Below are 27,371 nucleotides of genomic sequence, written 5' to 3' on the forward strand. Positions count from 1 at the left end.
ATGCATATTAGACTGACCAGCTGGCATATTAGACGTGTGAGGTCGTTTGTTTACTCTTGAACATCGGCAAAAATTTAACATTTCCGCTACTTTGAGCTTAGTTTCAAACCATTTCCAGTACTAAAACCAATCAAAAATCATCTCCATTTCTGTAATATATATACCATTCTATCAAATGAGACCAAGACATCGCAAATACAGTGGTCCCTCGTTTTTCGTAGTTAATCCGTTCCTGGAGTTGCTACTATTAACGAAATCTACGATTTGCGAATCAATTTTCCCCATAAGAAATAATGTAAATACAATTAATCCGTTCCTGACACCCAGAAGTATTAAAACAAAAAAAATTTTTACATGAAATATACATGTAGTACATAAACAATACAATGGGAAATGATGAATGAAACATTAACAGCATAACACTTACCTTTATTGGAGATTCTTCTTAGTGTATGGGCGACTGGAGGAGGAGAGAGATTGGATTGTTTATAGTTTGGAAGGGGAATCCCCTTCCATCAACACCTCAGGTACCATTTGCTTTTCTGGCGTTGCTTCTTTTCTCTGTTTCTTAATGCCACTAGGACCACCTTGAGAGTCACTGGAGTCCTGTCTCGCAAAATAACTGGAGAGAGCTCTGTTTCTGGCGTCTCTTTAACACTTCCCTAAAATGGCCCAAGACTTTGTCACTGTACATGTTGCCAACATGGCTTGCAACAACCTTGTCAGGGTGATGTTTCTCCATAAAGCTTTCCATCTTACCCCACATAGTAAAAATCTCTCTAATTTCTGAAGAAGGCACCTTCTTCCATCTCTCTTCCTCCTCCTCCTCTGCAGCAAGATTCTGAGCTGCGATCTGTTGCTGTTCCTGCTGAAGCTCTTGCAGCTCCTCAGTGGTGAGCTCTTCATTGTGGTCTTCCACCAATTCTTCCACATCCTCCAAACTCACATCCAACCCCATGGAACTCCCCAGTGCCACAATTGATTTAACAACAGACATAGGCTCATCAGGGTCAGTCCCAAACCCTTCAAAATCCCTCTTGTCGACACAATTTTCTCCAGGCAGAGTTCAAAGTCCTGGTAGTCACTCCCTCCCAAGCCATACCTATAAGGGTTATGCAATGGAGGATGCTGAAGTGTTCTCTCCAAAATTCCCTTAGGGTCAAGTGAGTGTCTGTGGTCACAGTCAAGAAACATTGCTTTGGTGTAGAGTTTTTTAAAGTTTGTAATGACCTGCTGGTCCATGGGCTGGAGGAGAGGAGTGGTATTCGGGGGCAAGAACTTTACTGTGATGAACCCAAACTCCTCGAAAATTAGGTCATCCAAGTTTGGAGGATGAGCAGGTGCATTGTCCATTACTAGCAGGCACTTGAGATCCAATTTCTTTTCCAGGAGATACTCCTTCACACTAGGGCCAAACACTTCATTGAACCACTCGACAGAAATTTCCCTCGTGACCCATGCCTTACTATTAGATTTCCAAAACACACAATTTACTCTTCATAACATTGTTTTTCCTGAACACACTGGGATTTTCAGAATGGTACACTAGTAATGGCTTCACTTTGAAATCCCCACTAGCATTAGCACAGAACATTAGCATCAGCCTGTCTTTCATAGGCTTGTGTCCTGGCATTGCCTTTTCCTCCTGTGTAATGAAGGTCCTCTTTGGCATTTTCTTCCAAAAGAGGCCTGTTTTGTCACAATTGAACACTTGTTCAGGTTTCAGTCCTTCAGCCTCTATGTACTCCTTGAATTCATGCACGTATTTTTCAGCCGCCTTGTGGTCCAAACTGGCAGCCTCACCATGCCTTGCCACACTGTGTATGCTAGTACAGTTCTTAAATCTCTCAAACTAACCTTTGCTGGCCTTAAATTCACTCACATCACCACTATTTTCAGGCATTTCTTTACCAAATCGTTGTGCAACTGCCTAGCCTTTTCACAAATAATCGAAGTCATAAGAGTATCTCCTGCTAATTGTTTCTCATTTATCCACACCAATAATAACTTCTCAACCTCTTCGAGTACTGGTGATCTCATTTTTGTCAGCATAGTTACCCCCTTTGCAACAACAGCATCCTTGATTTCCTTTTTCTTGGCCACTATGGAACATATGGTTGTGTAGGGTTTCATATACATCCTGGCCAGTTCGGCGGCACTTGTACCACTTTCATATTGTTCAATGATGTTTTTCTTAAATTCAATCGTATTTCTCACCTTCTTTACCACAGGCTTGGCACTAGGAGCTTTCTTTGGAGCCATGGTAGCTTATTTAGTACTTGCAAGCACTAAAATAAATAGAATATTATGAAATATTTCGCTGGAGCACGTGAGGGGACCTTCGCTCACTTGTAAACAATACCAAACTGGCTGCCGCCCCGGCTTACACCGTGCGTACGCATCCCAGACGAACTACTACTCGCGAGTCAACCTATGAAAAGCGAGCCCATGTTTATACAAAAATATCCCTATGATTTGTGAAATCTATGATTCCTGAGAACTACAAAAAGCGAGGGACCACTGTACAACTATAAAAAATATACGAAAAAAACTGTAAAGTCGCTGCTTTAATCGAAAATCATGGTCTCGTTTTTTTTTCTCTCATTATACACTGTGTGCTGCAGGATTTGTTTTATGTGGTGCGCACATACCACATAGATGTGTTCTCTCATATCTAGGCCCAAATGTACCGCGTACATCTTATCAGAGTGAGCTGAGCTCATGGCGTAGATCTACGGTTTGGACCCTCAACGTAAAGCCGTAGATCTATGGCATGGACCCTGAAAGGGTTAATTCTGTTTCTCACCCTTGGCTTACTTCCATTCACTTTCCATATTTTTATGGTATGAAGGAATTCCAATATTTATTGTCTTTTATTATTGCACTACAGTACAGTACCTCACAATATTATAAAAGCTTATCAGACTTTCATTACTTTTTTTTTTTTACAGTGACCATTATTATACACAAATATGCTGGCTGTCTCCCAGCAAATCAAGGTGACCATTATTATAATTAAAAAAAAATTCTGTTAATTCTTCTATGACATTTAGTTAAATGTCTTTTCTTATGAATTTCAGCTGAAGTTTTGGAGTTGGCAGGAAATGCTGCTCGGGACAACAAGAAATCACGTATCACACCAAGACACATTCTCCTTGCCATTGCTAATGATGAAGAACTACATCAGGTAATGTGAGGTTTGATTTTGAATCATTTTCATAATAAGTGATGGATCATTATTGAAAATGAATGTATCTATTCACATCTTTATATATAATAAGGTATTTTTATTTTCTGTTTAAATTTACCTTGAGAGTGACTGTGTAACAAAACTCACTCATATGAGTGTAGTACATCCACCCAAATAAAGTAAAAATATATTCTCATGAATTCTTGTTCTTCACTCTTGAGTGCATTTTTTGAGACCTCACCACATTCTTATTGTTGTTTGCCTACTCTTGTCTTCATTTCTCTCTCATGACCAGTTCATCTTGTTAGCCTGGCACCCTTCATCGAGGAGGAAAAATTTGATGATGATGGAGGTCTCTTAATCTATGAATTGAAGCTATTTTTCCCTACCTGGAGCCTAACTTGATTACCTCCCATTCTCCAGGCACTGTATGATCTACATGGTTTAGTTTATGTTTTTTCATATATTTCATTACTCTATCAAGGAATATCATTCTGTGGCTTGCTGATTCCCATCTAGTGAAGGCTAATCTGTCATTATGGACACCATCCATTCCTGGCCAGATGCAGTACTGATTAACTTGACTGACCAGGTGATGTTATCATAGGCCATGGAACATTTTCAAAGGAAAGAGTGGCAGAAAATATTAATCTTTCTTCAGCAGACAATATTTTTTTTTAACATGCTGGCTATCTCCCACCAAGGTGGGATGACCCAAAAAAGAAATAACATTTTCACCATCATTCACTTTATCACTTTCTTGCCTCTGGCAAGAAAGTGATAAAGTGAGCTGAAAATACCCCCACCTCTCCTTCAGAGTTCAGGCACTGTACTCTGTAGCTCCAAGATTTAAGTCCAGCTAACTGGTTTTCCTGAATCCCTTCATACTCCAACAACTTGTCAAGTCCCAGAAACCATTTGCCTCTGCTCGCTCCTATCTAACATGCTCACACATGCCTGCTGAATATCCAAGCCCCTTGCACACAAAACCTCTTTAGTCCCCTCTTTCCAACCTTTCCTAGGGTGACCCCTACACCTCCTTCCCTCCACTTCAGATTTATACACCCTCCAAGTCATACTGTTTTGTTCCATCCTCTAAATGCCCAAACCACTTTAACAACCCCTCCTCAGCCCTCTGGATAATACTGTTAGCAACCCTGCACCTCCTAATCTCCAAGCTACGAATTCTCTGCATAATATTCACACCACACATTGCTTTCAGACATGACATCATTGCCTTCAGCCGCTGCCGCCCCCTCACTGCCACATTCACAACCCATGCTCCACACTTATATACGAGTGTTGTTACAACTATACTCTCATACATTTCTGTTTTTGCCTCCATGGATAATGTTCTTTGTTTCCACAGATTCCTCATTGTTCCACCCACCTTTTTTCCCTCATCAGTTCTATGGTTCATCTCAGCTTTCATAGACCCATCCACTGATAAGTCCACTTCCAAATATCTGAACACATTCACTTCCTCTATACTCCCTTACAATCTGATATCCAATCTTTATCGAAATTGTTTGTGACCCTTTTTTTATCACCTTGCTCTTCCCTATGTTTATTTTTCATTTCCTTGTTTTACATACCTCTCCCAAATTCATCCACCAACCTTTGCAACTTCTCTTCAGAATCTTCCAAAAGATTGTCATTGGCAAACAGCAACTGTGATAACTCTCATTTTGTATTAGATTACACACATTTTAAACCTTTCAGGGTCCAGACCCCAGATTTGAAATTTGTCCACAGGGTCCAAGAATTTAAAAAAAAAAAAAAATTATTTTTTCTTATGAAATGGTAGAGAATCTTTTTCTGAAGGTAATAAAACAAAAAGTATGAAATTTGATGGAAAATTTTGCTGCATCAGCGATATTTGTACATCAGTGATTTTGCCCACTTTGACTCCCATTTTAGGCCAATTACATTATTCCAGTTGACCAAATTCTAAGTTATTTCGCTAGTATTACTACTATTTTATCAATTGAGCACAAGAAATTGCCCAATCAACTATTTCAACTACCCAATAAAGTGATCAGAAATCTGTAATTTGACCAATTTCACAAAAAGTTCAAAATATTCCAATTTCAAAATAAGGTCCAGAATAAACAGTGCAGGCATTCCTGGCACATTTCCTCTGTTTATTAGTTATGTTTCCAGGCTTTACAAGTGAAGTCCACTTTGATTTTTTATTTACATAATGAATTTTTATTCACACCATAAAAATAAAAAATTTACTGTTATGCAATATTGTAATAATTGTATAAATAATGTTAGTGCATTCGTGAATGCATATTAGACCCACCAGCTGATGTGTATTGGACGTGTGATGTAATTTGTTTACCCTTAAACATCGACAAAAAATAAACATTACAGCTACTTTGAGCTCAATTTCAAGCTATTTTGATTACTTACACCAATCAAAATCATCTCTATTTCTGTAATATATCTTCCATTCTATCGAATGAGACCAAGAAATCGCAAATATAACCATAAAACCATACGAAAATACACCTCAAAGTTGCTGTTTTAATCCCAAAACACAGTCTGTTTTTTCTCCCATTATGCACTGCATGCTGCAGGATTTGTTTTATATGGTGCACACTTACCACATAGATGCATTCTCTCATATCTAGGCCCAGATTTACCACTCACAGCTTACCTGAGTGAACTGAGCTCATGGCGTACAACTATGGCTTGGACCCTGGCTTCAAAGTTGTAGAACTACGGGACGAACCCTCAAAGTGTTAATCCCTCACTTTTCCTCAACACCCTGCATTCACTTCTTTTACAACCCCATCTATAAGTATGTTAAACAACCATGTTCACGTCACACATCCCTGTTTAAGGCCTACATTGTTTCCTACATACCCTAACCTGAGCCTCACTATGTCGTAAAAACTCTCCGCTGCTGTCAGCCACCTTCCACCTATTCCATACACTTGCAACATCTGTAGTGGGGGTTCATAGGAGATATGATGGTTGGAGTAAAACACACTTGTTGGATGGTAACACTTATATTAGTGGAGTATGAAGGGGGAGGAGAGCCCAACCTGCAAGAGCCCAACCTGCTGTGTCTTGCCTGGCGTAGACCTATGTGGGAACTGAGAGGGATCCCAGGCGCGAAGGGCTCACAACAGCGTCACGTGACGTCACACATGCTAGTCACTGAGCGTAGCAAAGGGGTCGTGTATGTGAAACATATGGATGGTACTAACTGTTATACTTAGATAAGCTATACAACACATGTAGGGGATCAGCAACTATGCTGACACATCTGCCACATTGCTTCTCCATCCACATTATCATATGCCCTTTCTAAATCCGTGAATGGAATGAAAACTTTACCTTTATCTAAATATTATTCACTTAAATGTTTCATTGTAAACACTTGGTCTACACATCCCCTGCCCTTCCTGAGGCCCCCTTGTTCATCTGTGATTAGTGCTCTCTGTCTTACCCTTAATTCTTTCATTAATAACTCTGCCATACACTTTACCTGGTACACTCAACAGGTTACTCACCTAAAATTTTTACACTCTTTTTTTGTCCCTCCCCCTTCCTTCAAACAAAGGAGCTATGCACACACTACCAGTCCCTAGGTACCTTTCCCTTTTTCATACATTAATTGAACAAAAGTATCATCTGCTCCAAAACTATATCCTCACCTGCTTTTAACATTTCTGTCTTGACCCCATCAATCCCAGCTGCTTTATTCTCTTTCATTTTATCCACAGCCTCACATACCTCCCCCACACTTGCATCTGGCTCTTCCTCACTCCTAAAAGATATTATACCTCCCTGGCCAATGCATGAAATCACTGCCTCCCTTTCTTTATCAGCATTTTGAGCTGTTAAAGCTCAAAATATCCCTGCCATCTTCCCGGTACCTGTAACTCCCCACCTATAACTCCCGTCTTCTGTTTATAACTGTCAAATCCATTCGTTCCCTTGGCTTTCTCAATCTATTAATCTCGAATACTTTCTTACTCTCAGTAAAATTTGTTGTCAGAACCTCACCCACTCTCATTTGCTCTCCTTTTGCACTCCCTAACCACTATATACTCCACCCTTCTTATATATCACACTTCTGCTTTGTTAAAAACCTCTCATATGCTAATTCATTCCACCCAATCACTCCTCTTCCCTCCTACACCCACCCTTTTAAATTCACAAACTTTCACAGCACAGTCTGACAGTGCATTATTAAATCTACCCTATACCTCTTCAACCTCCTCATTACATATACTCTCACAAGCCCATCTTTCTCCCAATATTTGTTTGTATCTTATCCTAACTACCTCCTGTTGCCATTCTCTTTGTACCCCATCTGGCTCTTGTCCTCACTGTAGCTACAACTAAATAATGATCTGATATGTCTGTTGCCCCTCTATAAACATGCACACCCAGAAGTCTACCCATCAACCTTTATACCCTTACACATAGTCCAACAAACTATTGTCGTTACACCCTGTATCATATCTGTTTTTATTTATCCTCCTTTTCGTAAAATATGTACAATATTACCTATTAGCAAACCTCTTTCTGTGTTTAAAATGTGTTAATTGAACTGAAATACTGCGGTGATTCCCTCTAGACATGATTACAGGACATTTTATACAAACTGAATGTTGTTTGTACATTACTTTTATATACATTACGTTAGCCCTTATAAATTTGCGAGCTTCCTTATTTGTGGGTTTTTTAACCAACATTTTTCCTGATAAGCAATCTGGGAATAGATCTGATTATCCAAGTGGTTCACAAATGGTCCAAGTCGGACCGAAACGTCGTCGTAAGCTTCTGTCTTTTATGTGCGGGTTATTTGTGTATCGTTCCAGTCACGGTATTGTGCCTTTTTGTTATTTATTTATCCAAGTGGTTTCTGGTGGTACACATTGTTCACCTAACTGAGAACTAACCATAAGATTTTGTTTAATTGTGCTTATTGGATTTCTCGTGCACACATCTGTTCTAGCACTTTTTTCATGAATGTTGATATTAACCAGATAAGACATGTGGAGAGAATGGAGCAAAACAGAATAACTTCAAGAGTGTATCAGTCTGTAGTGGAAGGAAGGCGGGGTAGGGGTCGGCCTAGGAAAGGCTGGAGGGAGGGGGTAAAGGAGGTTTTGTGTGCGAGGGGCTTGGACTTCCAGCAGGCATGCGTGAGCGTGTTTGATAGGAGTGAATGGAGACAAATGGTTTTTAATACTTGACGTGCTGTTGGAGTGTGAGCAAGGTAACATTTATGAAGGGGTTCAGGGAAACCGGCAGGCCGGACTTGAGTCCTGGAGATGGGAAGTACAGTGCCTGCACTCTGAAGGAGGGATGTTAATGTTGCAGTTTAAAAACTGTAGTGTAAAGCACCCTTCTGGCAAGACAGTGATGGAGTGAATGATGGTGAAAGTTTTTCTTTTTTGGGCCACCCTGCCTTGGTGGGAATCGGCCAGTGTGATAATAAAATAAAAATATAAAAAGAGATTTTTTTTTCTCAAACGTCGGCCGTCTCCACTGAGGCAGGGTGGCCCAAAAAAGAAACACTTTCATCATCATTCACACATAATCACTGTCTTTGCAGAGGCGCTCAGATACGACAGTTTAGATGTCACTCCAAACAGCCAATATTCCAAACCCCTCTTTTAGAGTGCAGGCATTATATTTCTCACCTCCAGGTAACCTGTTTCCCTGAATCCCTTTAAAAAAATATTTCCCTGCTCACACCCCGACAGCTCGTCAGGTCCCAAAAACCATTCATCTCCATTCACTCCTATCTAACATGCTCACACATGCTTACTGCATGTCCAAGCCCCTTGTACACAAAACCTCATTTACTCCCTCCCTCCATCCTTTCCTAGAACAGCCCCTCCCCCTCCTCCACTGCAAAGTTTTTTTTTTTTTTTTACCATGTCAGCCATTTCCCACTGAGGCAGAATGACCCAAAAAGAAAGAAAAAACTTTGATCATCATTCAACACTCACCATCACTTGTACATAATCACTGTCTTTGCAGAGGTGCTCAGATACAACAGTTTAGATGTCCATCCAAACTGCCAGTATCCCAAATCCCTCCTCGAAAGTGCAGGCATTGTATATCCCATTTCCTGGACTCGGGTCCGGCTAACCAATTTTCCTGAATCCCTTCACAAAATATTACCCTGCTCACAATCCAACAGCTTGGCAAGTCCCAAAAACCATTCGTCTCCATTCACTCGTATCTGACATGCTCACATACACTCTGGAAGTCTAAGCCCCTCCCCCACAAAACCTTCTTTACTCCTTCCCTCCAACCTTTTTGAGGGTTACCCCTGCCCCACCTTCCTTTCCTTACAGATTTATACACTCTCCAAGTCATTCTACTTTGTTCCATTCTCTCTCAATGTCCAAACCACCTCAACAAACCCTCTTCAGCCTTCTGACTAATACTTTTAGTAACTCCACACCTCCTCCTAATTTCCACACTACAAATTCTCTGCATAGCATTTACACCACACATTGCCCTTAGACACGACATCTCTTCTGCCTCCAGCCTCCTCGTTGCAGCAGTTAAAACCCACGTTTCACACCCTTCTTTGCCTCTATAACGCTTTTTTTGTCTCCACAGATACCTCAACGCACCACTCGCCTTTTTTCCTGCATCAATTCTATGGTTAACCCATCTGCTGACAAGTCATCTCCTAAATATCTGAACACATTCACTTCTTCCATACTCCCTCCCTCTAATGTGATATCCAATTTTTCTTTATCTAAATCATTTGATACGCTCATCACCTTACTCTTATCTATGTTTACTTTTAGCTTTCTACCTTTGTACACCCTCCTAAACTCATCCACTAACCTTTGCAACTTTTCTTTAGAATCTCCCAAAAGCACAGTATCATCAGCAAAAAGTAACTGTGTCAACTCCCATTTTGTATTTGATTCCCCATAATTTAAGCCCACCCCTCTCCCCAACACCCTAGCATTTACTTCTTTTACAATTCCATCTATAAATATGTTAAACAACCATGGTGACATTACACATCCCTGTCTAAGACCTACTTTTACTGGGAAGTATTCTCCCTCTCTCCTACACACCCTATCCTGAGCCTCAGTGTCCTCATAAAAACTCTATACAGCATTTAGTAACCTACTACCCATTCCATACACTTGCAACATCTGCCACATAGCTCCCCTATCTGCTCTATTATATGCCTTTTCTAAATCCATAAATGCAATGAAAACTTCCCTACCTTTATTTAAAAACTGTTCACATATATGCTTGATCTACACATCCCCTACCCATTCTAAAGCCTCCTTTTCATCTGCATTCCTGCTCTCTGTCTTATCTCTAATTTTGTCCCCCTTCCCTTTATATAATGGAACTATACATGCTCTCTGCCAATCCCTAGGTACCTTTGACTCTTTCATACATTTATTAAACAAAACTACCAACCACTCTTACACTATATCCCCTCCTGCTTTTAACATTTCTGTCATGCTCCCATCAGTTCCAGGTGCTTTACCACCTTTCATTCTACGTAATGCCTCGAGCACCTCCACCTCACTCAGTGACATCCTGCTCTTCTTCACTCCTCAAAGATGTTGTACCTCCCTGACCACTGCATGAAATTACTGCCTCCTTTTCTTCATCAACATTTAACCCTTTCAGGGTCCACAGGCCCTCTCAGAGACTTGCTCTCAGGGTCCCCCAAATTTAAAAAAAAAAAATTATTTTTTTCTTATGAAAAGACACAGAATCTTTTCCTGATCATAATGATACCAAAAGTATGAAATTTGATTGAAAACTTACGGAATTATGCTCTCGTGAAATTAGCGGACTCGACGATGTTTATGCATCAGCAATTTTGCCCATTTTTAGCCCTATTTTCGGCTAATTCCAATGTACTAGTCGACAAAAATCATAACTATTTCGCTAGAACTCCATTTTTTCTATCGAATGAGTACACGAAACCACTAATTTACCAATTTCAACTATCCAATACAGTGGTCAGAATTTATCAATTTTGCCAATTTCACACAAATTTCAAATGATGCCAATTTCCAAATAGGGTCCAGAATAAACAACAAAGACATTCCTGGCACTAAAATAACATTTCCTCTGTTCATTAGTCACGTCCCCAGGCCCCTCTTACATTTCTTTTGCTTTCCGCTTTGAATTTTTATTCTCTCAAAAAAATAAGATTTATTGTTATGCAGACTACTGCATTAGTATTGAAATGGTATAAATAATATCGGCGTACTTGTGAAAGAATATTAGACTCACCAGTTGACATGTATTGGATGCTTGGCATGATTTGTTTACTTTTGAACTTTGGTAAAAATCGAACATTTCTGCTGTTTTGAGCTCAATTTCAGGGTACTTTTCATTGTAAAACCAGTCAAAATAATCTCAATTTCTGTAATATGTCTTCCATTCTATACAATGAGACCAGGAAAACTGGAATACAACAATAAATACCATACGAAAATATAGTGCAAAGTCGCTGTTTTAATCCAAAAACACTGTCAAAGTTTTTTTTTACTCATTACACACTGTGTGCTGCAGGATTTTTTTGTACTGCACACACTGACCACATAGACCCATTCTTTCATATGTAGGCCTACCAGCTTTCTCTCACTAGATTTGAAAGCGCTAGAATTTATGCATACTAGTACGTCATGGACACTGGCACGTAAGCCGTACTAGTACAGCCGAAACCCTGAAAGGGTTAAAAGGGCCTCAAAATATTCCCACCATCTACCCAATACCTCCAGTTCCCCATCTACTAACTCCCCTACTCTGTTTTTAACTGACAGACCCATTCATTCCCTAGGCTTTCTTAACCTGTATCTTGCTTCAAAATTTTTTCTTATTCTCAGCAAAATTTGTTGACAGTGCCTCCCCCACTCTATCATTTGCTCTCCTTTAGCACTCTCTCACCACTCTCTTCACCTTTCTTTTACTCTCCATATACTCTGCCCTTCTTTTATCACTTCTGCTTTGTAAAAACCTCTCATAAGCAGTCTTTTTCTCTTTTATCGCACCCTATACCTCATCGTTTCACCAATCACTCCTCTTTTCTCCTGCACCCACACTCCTATTACCACAGACTTCTGCCCCACATTCTAACACTGCATTTTTAGAACTATTCCTTCCCTCTTCAACCTCCCCCCTTTCCCTCCTACAGCCCATACACGCACTAGCCCACCTTTCTGCCAATGGTTGCTTATATCTCACCCTAACTTCCCCCTCCCTTAGTTTATAAACTTTCACCTCTCTTATTTGCTGTTGCCTTTTTCTGAGATATGGTCTCTAAAACACAAAATAAACTTAAGGCCCTAACAATTTATTATGTGGAAAATTTTTCATTATTTGCAGTTGTAAATTTTGTGGGACCTCTAGGAATATAACCCCTTGAAGGTCCTTGAGAGGCTCTTGATCCAAGGTGTTTGACTTATTCTCCATTTCCATAGACCAAATATGATTGCCTTTCATTTCCCAGCCACTATATCACCCCTATGGGTTTATTGCTTCCCCTGACTAAAAGAAATATAATAAATAACCTGACACAAATTTGTTGGGATGACTGTAGTGGTTAAAAATGTGCTGTTTCTCCTTTTGTGTTTGCTATTTATCTATATTTTTGTGACAGCTGCTACGAAATGTCACCATTGCTTCAGGAGGAGTTCTGCCCAAGATTCACCCGGAGCTGCTTGCAAAGAAGAAAGGTGGCAAGTTTGTTACGGGGGGCAACACGCCTGTTTCTGTACCGTACAAAAAGCCTATTGCTACCAAGCCACCTGCACACAAAAAGGTACTTTTGTTGTGCTCTTAGGTAATTTTTTTTTCTTTGTAAAATTACAAGAAACTAACTAATGAGACAGCTTAGCTGTGTTTTGCTTTCCTGAGCTTTATCAAGTCAGTGTAAACAATACAAGAGTACAGAGACTACACATTGAATGAATTTGCCTCTCACAAAATGATAATTTTTCATCAGTTTTAGTAAATTCAGACCACCTTATTTGATACATCTTTTGTCATGCATTGCAATCTCTAGTTAGAGAAGAGCCTGCAAGCCTTGTGGTATTTTGTGAAATCATTGTACTGTGTCATTGTGTAGCCCCAGTCATCCCACATTAGTTTGTGTTGAAACAACTCCCCTGTTTGAAACAGTCCTAATAGTCTTAAAATTGTTTACATTCTTTTTACTTGTCTTTCTCAGTACTGTACAATACAGTGATATTAACATTGATGGACAAGAGTTAGAGCTCATACAAGCTGCTAGCCAGATCAAGGGCTTTCTGTAAAATCTTGTAAATGGAATTGCAGTTGAGACTTTCACCAGCCTGTCCAGGTAACATCAGTTCCTGGCTAGGATTCTCTGTGGTCCTCTGTAGTGTAATAGTTAAAACAAAGGCTAGTATTCCCAGGACTGCTGCACTGCTAGTTTGAATTTTGTTTACATAAGATACAATAAACCCTCATGTAGTGGACTTATATGTAATGGAACAAAATCCTCTTAAGTCAGTTGATTCAGAAATGCTGGGCTATGTTCATTGTCACAGAAAGAATCATTATTGTTACTATTATGAAAAAAACTATCTTTTCTCTCTCCACTTCCATCGTCATTATTGGACACCACTTGCTACCTTAGTAGTCATTTATATTGAGGGTTTATTTTTACATTCATTCAAACTTGCACACAAAAATCACTCTATGAAGGCAAAAGACTTGGCAGGAGATGCAATATACCCCCAATGAAAAGCAGATAAAAGATAAAAGAGAACACAGTAAGTGTCCGGGGCCCAAGACTGTTCAATTGCCTCCCAGCATACATAAGGGGGATTACCAGTAGACCTCTGGCTGTTGTCAAGAAGGCACTGGACAGGAACTTAGTCAGTACCTGGCCAACCAGGCTGTGGTTCGTACGTCAGATTGCGTGCGGCCAGCAGTAACAGCCTGGTTGATCAGACCCTGATCCATCACGAAGCCTGGTCTTGGACTGAGCCGCGGGGGCGTTGACCCCTGAAACCCTCTCCAGGTAATGATGAATTTCTTGGTAATACATGCACAGACATTTTTTTGTGTGCTATACAGTTGTTCAAGTGAAAATTTGATAAAGGTGTATTATCCTTACTAAGATATGAAATATGGATAATTTAGCCAAACCCAAAGACATTAGAAATGCATTGTTTTATTGTCTGTCAGCTGTTTGCATAAGAGCACTGTAATTTCACTGACTCTTCAGTGTTTAGAACTTTTTCTGTTGCAAATAAGACTATCCATCTCATTCTCATCCACATGACTACCCTCCTTTATTTTGCTGTTTATGAATATTACTTAGCTGTCATATCTGCTGTGTGCAAGAATAATGAGGAATGAGTCTGGACCCTTGAGAATTTGGAGCTTGATGAAATTGGCTGAAAAGTTAGATTGTTAAATACACTTATGGTGACTTGCATTCCTTGGTGATAAGGCAGTTTAATATTAATGAATCATCTGTGAGCTACTTTATGAATGAGGAGGAGCAGATTAGGGGAAACTGGTAAGCAGTAGTCCAGTTTGTACTGATGTAGTTTCAGCTTTTTGTCTCAACATTGTGGATATAGAGACTCCCCTCATTGTGTGTGGCTTGAGGACATACAGTAAAGGAGTCCCATTGAAGAGGCCTATCATATGTGAAAGAACCAGTTGAAAATTGAGAATTTTTTTTTTGATTCTTATAGTGAGAAGGTGGTATTGCACAGTTCTTTGCTCCAAGTAGGGCAGGGTTTGATAGTATGTACATCCTGCACAATGTTGAGATCATGGAAGAAATTGAATCAGCAGATTACAGGCCAGAAAATGAATATCTTCCTAAGTTCAAAGATATCATAAAGAACAGGAAATATATAAGCCAGGACAGGATATTGTATATCTTCAAGAACGAAAAATCTACTTGTGGCTTGAATACCACTAAAAAAAAAACTTGACCCTTCTTTTCTGTGAAAAAATGTATCAGGGGATTGTAACTCCCATGCTACTGCACATGCCTTCAGCCCTCATGCCCTTAAAGCATGAAAGAGGATTTTTTTGCTGGTTTCCTGGAGGTGCTGTAAGGATGTGGTTAACCAATCCATAATCAGAAAGTGGCTCTACTAATTCTTTTTACTTGTAGTTGAAGTTTACCTGAAAAAAAAAAAAAAATTCCTGTTAAAACCATCCTTCTAGATTATTCTCTTGTGGATGGTTGTGGAGACTAAACTTAAGATCATATTCTCTAAGTTTGTCCTTGCTATTACAGATGTCAGATGCTGTTTCTTGATGCCATATATATTCCTCACACACTGGCTGCTGTAATGCCTGACTCCATTTTATTAATTCAAGTTTGATTAACACTCAGATTTCCACAGTTCATTCAGCTAGTTATTACAAAATATCGGATGTTTTATCACTAAAGTAGATGTTTGGACATAATAAAATATATTATTCTAGGGTATGGCCCCTGTCTCTGTCCACACACCTTATGTTCTACATTGTTGGCCTCTCCATACAAACTGCTCTGTGTGAGATCCTTATTGCCTAGCCTTAGTCTAGCAGTGACAAGTATATTTGTAGTCTTCTGTCTTACACCATGGGCATGATATTACTATACAAATTTCAAATTGATAAGCAATACATTGGTTGGTTCTTGTCTATACTGTTCTACTTTCAACTCATGTACTAGATCTTTTCTTACAATGGTTTTGAAACTTTTGTTTGAGACACCAAAATTATGTTCATCACTATGTTTACTGCTAGCTTAACTAAGTTATTGACTTTGTCTGGGGGCCTATATGAAAGGAAGTTGACGAAAGTTTAACTTTAATTTTTTTTTCTTCCTCGGTGGGAGATGGCCGACTTGTTGAAAAAAAAAAATTGTGTCTGGTTTCATACACAAGTATATTTCATTCAGACCTCCTGCTGTTTAGAGCAAGCATAATAAGGAGGATAAGTAATCGAACATTTAAACTGGCTGTAGTTTCAAATATGTAGGCTTAGTTATGGCTATACTAAATAATACTGTTAATGATATATTGCATAGTCTGTATGCTAATAACATCTGTATGTCATGTTTTGACTTTATAATTTATTGACTATTAAATGGAAATTATGTATTTGACCAACAAAATGGTAGACAGCTGCTTGAGTCATGTGACTGCAAAATCTTTATATTTAACCTTTGCAGAAGGTTATTAATCTCAGGAAGAAATTATTCTTCTTCTTTCAACAAACCGGCCGTATCCCACCGAGGCAGGGTGGCCCAAAAAGAAAAACAAAAGTTTCTCTTTTTAAATTTAGTAATTTATACAGGAGAAGGGGTTACTAGCCCCTTGCTCCCGGCACTTTAGTCGCCTCTTACAACACGCATGGCTTACGGATGAAGAATTCTGTTCCACTTCCCCATGGAGATAAAAGGAAATAAACAAGAACAAGAACTAGAAAGAAAATAGCAGAAAACCCAGAGGGGCGTGTATATATATGCTTGTACATGTATGTGTAGTGTGACCTAAGTGTAAGTAGAAGTAGCAAGACGTACCTGAAATATTGCATGTTTATGAGACAGAAAAAAGGACACCAGCAATCCTACCATCATGTAAAACAATTACAGGCTTTCGTTTTACACTCACTTGGCAGGACGGTAATACCTCCCTGGGTGGTTGCTGTATACCAACCTACTACCTAGAAGGAAGAAATTATGTTGTATTATAAATATGAAGGGAGGCATACTGGTCCATGCTAAGCATGTTGTATGTTAAATCACTTTAATCAAGTGTAGTTTCACAGGGTATTCTATATTTTATTTTTTTACCCCATCAGCCATCTCCCATCAAGGTAGTCACCAAAAAATAATATGAAACATATTATTGTAACCATCATTCATTCATTCACTGTCTTGCTAGATATGTGTTGTCATCACAGTTCAGATTACCCTCATAATCTAATATCCCCATCTCTCCTTCAGAGTGCAGGTACTGCCCTTTCCACCTCCAAGAGTCAAGTAGACTACATTAGTGAGATACATCTTTTTTTTCCAAAGTTTAGTTTTCTTTCCAAGTGTCTTAAGGAAATATGTGCTTTGGCTCACAGAAAACTTCTGAGAGTCAGTGTGTTATACCATCACTCAATATGCTATCATTATATACACAGTGAATATAGGAATTTTTGCATCTATAGGTTTAAATCTGTATTCAGACTAAAATGAACATAGAAATGGGAGTTTATCCTTCATAGTTTGTATAACTATGAATTATGAATCTTAGTAGACATATCACCATCATGAATTAGAATTTGAAGTAAATATGGGCTAAAATATAGTTTGTGCACTTTCAATGCTTGTGGTAAAAACCTACCGACTGCAATACACTTCAGCAGATAGAAACAAAAGATGGAGGGGCTAAGAAGAAAGAGAAGGAAATAGAGAGAGAGGGTAGGGGAAGAATGAGGGATGGAATTGGGAAAGTTGCAGGGAGAGAAGTTGGGGAATAAATATGAAGGAAGATTGGGAAGACATATGGTTTTAAGATTACCATTGAACACCCAAATTTGCATTTTTCAATTAATTAATGTTTTTCCAGCAAGTAACTTCTATTATACAAGTTTTTTCCTCTATGTCTATTATGTTTTGGCTAGGTTCACAACCTAAATTGCAGTCAATCAAATGATTTTATTCAAAAAATGCTCACTGGGTTTCCCATGCCCAAAAATCTCTTCTTTATTGACATTCCTTTTAATATCTGTATGAACAAATCTTGAAGAGCAATTTGTACTGTCAGAATATAGTAGTATTCGCAGATTTGAGATTTCTCGGATCTTTAGGAACTTTTCCCTTGCAAATTTAGGGGTTTAACGTGTATAAATTTGTAATACAATGTTCATTGTGAGAGCAGACCTAGATTCCTCCCTTATTCACCCTTATTTGATTAAACCACTTCTAGTATTCACCTAATGCTATTCTACACTGCGGTTACATCTTAACATTAATATGTGTATCCTTTTCGTGATCAGATAACGACAACCAAAATGAATGGTAATGTTAGTGGAGCGACAGCAACTAGCACCACTACCACAACTATACCAAACTCTGTGTCATTGCCCAAATCTCCAAATTCTGCCTCTAATGTTACATCTGGTTAGTAGTTTCATGAGATTTTCATGTAGATTATAAGATGGTTCATTGGGAAATGCACAAGAATGTGTTCTAAGGGTTAAGTTCAAAATAAAAGTGTAGAGTTACAGGAGTGGAGTCAGTGGCATGAAGGAGGAGCAGAAAATGTAAATCTGAGAGAGAAAATCAGTGAGGATGTTTAGGAGAGAAACTGGCCATTGTATTTATGTTTCTGACTTAGTATCATTGAATTTCTACATGTTGAAGAACTTAAACTTGTAGATATGATTTTTCTGACCCCCTCATTGGAGGTTCCTTGATGCTGGTGGGGGAAGAGGGGGAGTTGATCTAAGGAATTGGACCTGTGCTTCAATTTCTTGAAAAGATTCTGAATGCTTTCCACTTTCTTAAGTGTTGTATGCAGCTTTAGTGCTCCTCCTATGAATATAACTATTTTTTTGCAGAGTTCTGTTTTCTAGGGTTCCTGAGGCATCTCGTGTGAATTGTAAGTTGTACAAAAACAGAGGGGAGGATTAGTGATGGAGAGCTTAGAACACATTCGATATTGGTATGAATGTTGGTAGAATTACGGACAATATGTTAAGTGTTTCTTTTTTGGGCCATCCTGCCTCAGTGGGAGATGGCCGACATGTTAAAAAAAATGTTAAGTAAAAGGACACGTGCAACTAATGCAACATTTTATTGTGGCAACGATTCACTCTCCAGGAGCTGTGTCAAGCAGTAATGGTTTGACTAAGCTCCTGGAGAGCGAAACATTACTGCAATAAAATGCTGCATTCGATTCACTTGTGTCCTTTTACTTAACACTTAATATTGTTATCATTGATGAATATTCTGGGGTGTATATCATTTTGTGTTTCGCCCAAAACTGATTTAACAAATAACTAATGTTGAATGTATTAAACAATTAATTCTCACTGAATCTAGTACAGTGGACTCTTGTATTTCGTAAGGCTCAAAAGTCGCAATTTCCGGATATCGTAACATTTTTTTCATCAAAACATTGACTCGCGAATCGTCGTTTGACGCGCAAATAGTCTTTCGTCCTGGACACGTACTCCCGGCCCCGAGCTGCATCACACTCCCTTCCCAGTTAGTGTGCCATTGTTTACCAGTGAGTTAATAAGCTACCATGGCTCCATAGACCGCTCCTAGTGCCATGCCTTTGGTGAAGAAGGGGAGAAATACAACTGAATTCAAGAAAAACATCATTGAACAATATGAAAGTGGCGTACGTGTGGCCGAACTGGCCAGGATGTATTAGAAACCCATACAAACATAGCTTCCATCGTGGCCAAGAAAAAGGAAATCAAGGAAGCTGTTGTTGCAAAGGGGGTAAATATGCCGACAAAAATGAGATCGCCAGTACTTGAAGATGTTGAGAAGTTATTGTTGGTGTGGATCAATGAGAAACAATTGGCAGGAGATAGTCTTATGCAGTTGCTTATTTGTGAAAAGGCTAGGCAGTTGCATGACAATCTCGTAAAGAAATCGCCTGCAACGAGTACTGATATTTGTGAATTTAAGGCCAATAAAGGCTGGTTTGAGAGATTTAAGGACTGTAGTGGCATACACAGTGTGATAAGGCATGGTGAGGCTGCCAGTTCGGACAAAATTGCAGCTACAAAATTCGTAAGTGAATTCAAGGAGTACATACAGACTGAACAATTAAAACCACAACAAGTGTTCAATTGTGACGAAACAGGCCTCTTTTGGAAGAAAATGCCAAAGAGGACCTACATTACTCAGGAGGAAAAGGGACTGCCAGGACACAAGCCTATGAAAGACAGGCTGACACTCATGTTTTGTAGTAATGCTAGTGGGGATTTCAAAGTGAAGCCATTACTAGTGTACCATTCTGAAAACCCCAGAGCATTCAAGAAAAACAATGTTATGAAGAGTAAATTGTGTATGTTTTGAAAAGCTAATAATAAGACATGGGTCACGAGGGAAATTTTCATCGAGTGGTTCAAGGAAGTGTTTGGCCCCAGTGTGAAGAATTACCTCCTGGAAAATAAATTTGATCTGAAGTGCCTCCTGCTAATGGACAATGCACCTGCTCATCCTCCAAACTTGGATGACCTAATTCTGGAGGAATATGGGTTCATCATAGTAAAGTTCTTGCCCCCTAATGCCGCCACTCTCCTCCAGCCCATGGACCAGCAGATCATTTCAAACTTTAAAAAACTACACCAAAGTAATGTTTCAAAGGTGCTTTAATGTGACCTCAGACACTCACTTGACCCTAAGAGAGTTTTGGAAAGATCACTTCATTATCCTCCATTGCATAAGCCTTATAGGTAAGACTTGGGAGGGAGTGACTACCAGCACTTTGAACTCTGCTTGAAGAAAATTGTGGCCAGATTGTGTCCACAAGAGGAATTTTGAACAGTTTGGGGCTGACCCTGACGAGCCTATGGCAGTTGTGGAATCTGTTGTGGCATTGGGGAGTTCCATGGGGTTGGATGTGAGTTTGGAAGACGTGGAAGAGTTGGTGGAGGACCACAACGAAGAGCTAACCACTGAGGAGTTGCAAGAGCTTCAGCTGGAGCAGCAACAGACCACAGCTCAGAATATTGCTGCAGAGGAGGAGGAAGAGAGATGGAAGAAGAAGCCATGTCGGCAATATGTACAGTGACAGTCTTGGCCCATTTTAGGGAAGTTTTTAAGAGATGCCAGAAACAGAGCTCACTGGACACTTTTTTTTTGCAAGACAGCTCCGTGACTCAAGCTGGTCCTAGTGGCATTAAGAAACAGAGAAGAGAAGTGACCCTTGGAAAGGACTTGGTACCTGAGGTGTTGATGGAAGGGGACTCCCCTTCCAAACAGTAATTCAATCTCTCTCCTCCTCCAGTCTTCCATACACCAGAAAGAATTGCCAATAAAGGTAAGTGTTATGCTGTTAATGTTTCATTCATCATGTCCCATTGTATTGTGTATGTACTACATCTATATTTCATGTAAAAAAAATTTTTTTGTTTTAATACTTCTGGGTGTCTGGAACGGATAATTTTTTTTTTTTCAACAAGTCGGCCGTCTCCCACCGAGGCAGGGTGACCCAAAGAGAAAGAAAATCCCCAAAAAGAAAATACTTTCATCATCATTCAACACTTTCACCTCACTCACACATAATCACTGTTTTTGCAAAGGTGCACAGAATGCAACAGTTTAGAAGTATATACGTATAAAAATACACAATATATCTCTCCAAACTGCCAATATCCCAAACCCCTCCTTTAGAGTGCAGGCATTGTACTTCCCATTTCCAGGACTCAAGTCCAGTTATATAAAATAACCAGTTTCCCTGAATCCCTTCACTAAATATTACCCCGCTCACACTCCAACAGATCGTCAGGTCCCAAATACCATGTCTCCATTCACTCCTATCTAACACGCTCACGCACGCTTGCTGGAAGTCCAAACCCCTCGCCCACAACACCTCCTTTACCCCCTCCCTCCAACCTTTTCGAGGATGACCCCTACCCCACCTTCCTTCCCCTACAGATTTATATGCTCTCCATGTCATTCTACTTTGATCCATTCTCTCTAAATGACCAAACCACCTCAACAAACCCTCTTCAGCCGTCTGACTAATACTCCACACCTTCTCCTAATTTCCACACTCCGAATTTTCTGCATAATATTTACACCACACATTGCTCTTAGACAGGACATCTCCACTGCCTCCAACCTCCTTGCTGCAGCATTTACAACCCAAGCTTCACACCCATATAAGAGTGTTGGTACTACTATACTTCCATACATTCCCTTCTTTGCCTCCATAGATAACATTTTTTGCCTCCACATATACCTCAATGCACCACTCGCCTTTTTTCCTTCATCAATTCTATGATTAACCTCATCCTTCATAAATCCATCCGCTGACACGTCAGCTCCCAACTATCTGAAAACATTCACTTCTTCCATACTCCTCCTCCCCAATTTGATATCCAATTTTTCTTTATCTAAATCATTTGATACTCTCATCACCTTACTCTTTCCTACGTTCACTTTCAACTTTCTACCTTTACACACATTCCCAAATTCATCCACTAACCTTTGCAATTTTTCTTTAGAATCTCCCATAAGCATTAACCCTTTGACTGTTTCCGACGTATAAATACGTCTTACGAGCCAATGTTTCTGACGTATTTATACGCACAAATTCTAGCGGCTTCAAATCAAGCGCCAAAGGCCTGGTAGGCCTACACGAGAGAGAATGGGTCTCAGTGGTCGGTGTGCACCCTGTGAAAAAAATCTGGGACCCAGCGGTGCATTGTGGGAACGCCATGTTGTTAGTCCATTTTCACCATGCCTCTCGGTAAGAAGTTCCTCACTCCTCGGCGGATTGGAGGTCTTTTGTTCCCAAGTGATAGCTCTAACAGCGATGAAAATGTCAGTGACAGTGAATTCCAGGGTTTTGAAGTGAGTGTTACCGGAAAAAGTGCCCAGGATAACGTAATTAGTGATGAAAACCCAGATGACCCACAACCTTCCACCTCTGGTGCTGTGCCGGCTTGTTCACGTTCACGTTCGCCTGTACCAGGACGAAAGAGGAAACTATTTGGTCGTGTACAACACCCAGATGATAGCAGTGATAGTGATAGTGATTTCAAGGTCATTGAAAGCAGTTCTAGTGACAGTGAGAGTGAATATTCCCCAGTGAAGCGGCAGTATGTACGACGTAGCATGCGGTCTGGTAGTGTTTCATATGTTGTTCCAAGGGGAAGGAGAAACTCTGGGAGCACATCCCGTGGCCCTACACCACGACCTGATAGTGAAGATGACGATATTGTAACGATGGGTATGAATGGTGACAGTGAGGGAGGAGGCAGTGGTGGTGATAGTGAGGGTGGCACGGCCCATGTGGCACCATCAGCGGGCCACGCTACTACCCACGCTGCTGACTCAGCACAACAACCAGCCTCACCCTACCCCACACTCCCACAACCTGCACCACCACAACCTGCACAACCACAACCTGCACAACCACAACCACGGTACAATATCCAGACCCCACCAGCAGACCGCATCTGGGATTGGCAGGACGGTGACGAGTTTGTTCCCAGTCCCCATGACTTTGATGAAACACAAAGTGGAATAAAGCCATCTTGTCCACTTGGGAACAATGCCAGTGAACTGGACTGCTTTGAGTTATTCTTCGATGAACCCCTGATGGACATCATTGTCAGGGAAACAAACACATACTGTGATTACACCATGGCAAATACAATTCTCTCACCAAAATCACGGCTACACAAGTGGAAGGAGACAACTGTGGCAGAGATGTACCTGTTTTTTGCCACAATAATGCTTATGCCACATGTGTATAAGCACACTGTCACCACATACTGGGCAACAGAACGCCTGATTTCAACTCCAGGTTTTAGTGACATTATAGGTGTCAATCGTTTCCTGATACTGTTACGTATGTTACACTTTTCAGACAAAACCAGGCCTGACAGAAGCGACAGGTTATATAAGATCAGAAATGTGTTTATGTACCTGAAACAAAAGTGCTGCATGTATTTTTATCCCTTCAGGAAGCTTGTTATTGATGAGTCCTTGATTTTATTCAAAGGAAGACTCTCATTCAAGCAATATATACCAAGCAAGAGGAAACGCTTTGGTATAAAGCTATTTGTACTGTGTGATTGCAGAAGTGGTCTAGTTTTGGATATCATTGTGTACACTGGCAGTAATACTTTGAGAGATACCATGAAGTTATTGGGTATCTCTGGTGATGTGGTTCGAACAATGATGGAACCATATCTTGGTAAGGGGCATATGTTATTTACTGATAACTGGTACACAAGCCCCTTACTCAGTGATTTCTTGCGAGTGAACTTGACAGACGTGTGTGGCACAGTGCGTGGTAATCGTAAACATATGCCAAGGTTCAACGCTGGCACTCGCAGAGGTGAGGTGCAAGCCTTTGCTGCCAATGACATCATGGCATTTCGGTGGCATGACAAACGTGATGTCACATTGTTGACATCAGTTCACAGAAACGAAATGGTACCCAGTGGCAGGGACAACAGAGAGACCAATGAACCCATTCTAAAGCCTGCAGCTGTCATGGACTACAACCTCAATATGCGCTTAGTGGACAAATGTGACATGCAGATTGGGTTTGCAGACTGTGTACGCAAGAGTTATAAGTGGTATATAAAACTTTTTTTCCATCTTGTTGATATCTCTATGCTAAATGCTTATAACATATACAAGTTGAAGACCAACAAAACACCAAAATATGGTGAATTTTGCCTGTCAGTAATCAGACAAATAATTGCAAAGTACCAAGGAGCAACTCCTGCAATAGACCAGCGCCCACAGACGTCATCTCGTTTGAGGCCTGGTGATCACTACCCCATACAACTGCCTCCTACTACTGCCAAGAAAAATGCTCAGAAGAGGTGTTATGTATGTATGCATACCACAAAACGCCCACAAACACGCAGAGACACTCGTTTTATGTGTGAGGAGTGTGAAGTGCCCCTCTGCATATACCCATGTTTCAAAGAGTTCCACAAGCTGCAGCAGTTCTAGGAACGTGTTTAGTGACTGTACATATGTATATATATTATGGAACAATAGTAATAAACATTGTTTTGTATTGTTTGTTTGTGTAAACAAAGTGTATACACAAACTAATAGTGATAAAGTTTGTTCTGTTATTGTGTTGTAAACAATGAGTGTATATTTGAACAATGCACCTTACATTGGTCTCACAGGCCACATAAGTTACCTGGAACAGAAAAATATTGAAAAATGCAAGAAACCTTTGAATTAGAGTAAATAAAAGAATACCGGGTGGGCGGCAGTCGCCGCTGTTGCCGTACGCACGTCACTTTCTGCAAACTTTGCGGCTCTATATCTCGGTAAGTACTGATGGCAAAAAATTTTTTTTAGGCTTAAAACACTACTAAAAATATTCCTAACATTTTCATAAGAAAAAATAATTTTTTTTTTTTTCGAATATTTGGCGACATAGAATGACAGTTTCAGAGAGGGGCCTGAAACAGTCAAAGGGTTAAATTATTCCTCTATAATTTTTACAATCTCTTTTGTCCCCCTTCCCTTTATATGAAGGGACTATACACACTCTCTGCCAATCCCTAGGTACCTTCCCCTCTTTCATACATTTATTAAACAAAAATACCAACCACTCCAACACTATGTCCCCCCCTGCTTTTAACATTTCTGTCATGATCCCGTCAGTTCCAGCTGCTTTACCCCCTTTCATTCTAAGTAATGCCTCACGCACCTCCCCCACACTCACATCCTGCTCTTCTTCACTCCTAAAAGATGATATACCTCCCTGGCCAGTGCATGAAATTACCGCCTCCCTTTCTTCGTCGACATTTAAAAGTTCCTCAAAATATTCTCGCCATCTACCCAAAACCTCCATCTCCCCATCTACTACTCCCCTTCTCTGTTTTTAACTGATAAATTCATTTGTTCCCTAGGCTTTCTTAACTTGTTTAACTCCAAAATTTTTTCTTGTTTTCATTAAAATTCCTTGATAGTACCTCTCCCACTCTATCATCCGCTCTCCTTTTGCACTCTCTCACCACTCTCTTCACCTTTCTTTTACTCTCCATATACAGTGGACCCCCGGTTCACGATATTAATCCGTTCCTGAGAGCTCATCGTTAACCAAAATTATCGGAAAGAGAATCAATTTTCCACATAAGAAATAATGGAAATTAAATTAATCCGTGCAAGACACCCAAAAGTATGAAAAAAAAAAACTTTTACCACATGATATATTAAGTTTAATGCAATATAATAATTACAATAATAATAATAATAACAGTAGAATAATCACAATAGAATAATTGACACTTACCTTTAATGAAGATCTGGTGATGATTGATGGGATGGGAGGAGGGGAGAGTGTCGAAGTTTTTAATGTTTAGAAGGGGAATCCCCCTCCATTAGGACTTTTGGTAGCAAGTCCTTTTCCGGGGTTACATCCCTTCTTTTAATGCCACTAGGACCAGCTTGAGAGTCACTGGACTTCTGTCGCACAACATATCTGTCCATAGAGGCCTGTACCTCTCGTTCCTTTATGACTTTCCTAAAGTGGTTCACAACATAGTCAGTGTACAGGTTGCCAACACGGCTTGCAGTAGCTGTGTCAGGGTGATTTTCATCATAAAAGGTTTGCAATTCAAGCCACTTTGCACACATTTCCTTAATTTCAATAGTCATTAGCACCCTTGGTCTCGATGGGTTGGCACTAGAAGCTTTCTTGGGGCCCATGGTGACTTATTTTGCAGAAACAAGCACCAAAAACAGTGATAATATGAATAATATGGAATGTACCGAATGTATCCTTAGATGCGCGCACACTGGCTGGCTTGTAAACACTGGACACGTCTCGTACGAATCGTATCGCATACTGGGTTTTGTAACGGGAACCGAGGCAAATTTTTTGCGATATAATGCTTCGGATACCGGATTTATCGGATACCGATGGCTTCGCGAACCGGGGGTCCACTGTGCTCTACTCTTCTTATAAAACTTATGCTTTGTAAATACCTCTCATAAGCTACCTTTTTCTCTTTTATCACACCCTTTACTTCATCATTCCACCAATCACTCCTCTTTCCTCCTGCACCCACCCTCCTATAACCACAAACTTCTGCCCCACATTCTAATACTGCATTTTTAAAACTATTCCAACCCTCTTCAACCCCCCTCACTACCCATATCTGCACCAGCCCACCTTTCTGCCAATAGTTGCTTATATTTCACCCGAACTTCCTCCTCCCTTAGTTTATACACTTTCACCTCCCTCTTATTTGTTGTTGCCATTTTCCTCTTATCCCATCTACCTCTTAATCTAACTGTAGCTACAACTAAATAATGATCCGATATATCAGTTGCCCCTCTATAAACCTGTACATCCTGGAGCCTGCCCATCAACCTTTTATCCACCAATACATAATCTAACAAACTACTTTCATTGCATGCTACATCATACCTTGTATATTTATTTATCCTCTTTTTCATAAAATATGTATTACTTATTACCAAACC

At 40.0% G+C, this 27,371-nt stretch overlaps 1 protein-coding gene across 1 annotated transcript in view; it reads left to right on the top strand.

The window, feature by feature from the left end:
* Positions 1 to 27,371, top strand: part of LOC128693048 (core histone macro-H2A.1) — a 119,321-nt gene that overhangs the window by 15,671 nt on the left and 76,279 nt on the right. Inside the window, exons 2-4 of the mRNA XM_070092160.1 lie at positions 3,081 to 3,187; positions 12,828 to 12,989; positions 18,203 to 18,326. Coding sequence (XP_069948261.1) covers positions 3,081 to 3,187; positions 12,828 to 12,989; positions 18,203 to 18,326 — 393 coding nt within the window. The remainder of the gene's footprint in view (positions 1 to 3,080; positions 3,188 to 12,827; positions 12,990 to 18,202; positions 18,327 to 27,371) is intronic.

This window comes from Cherax quadricarinatus, chromosome 38 (assembly GCF_038502225.1).
Source record: "Cherax quadricarinatus isolate ZL_2023a chromosome 38, ASM3850222v1, whole genome shotgun sequence".
Lineage (NCBI taxonomy): Eukaryota > Metazoa > Arthropoda > Malacostraca > Decapoda > Parastacidae > Cherax > Cherax quadricarinatus.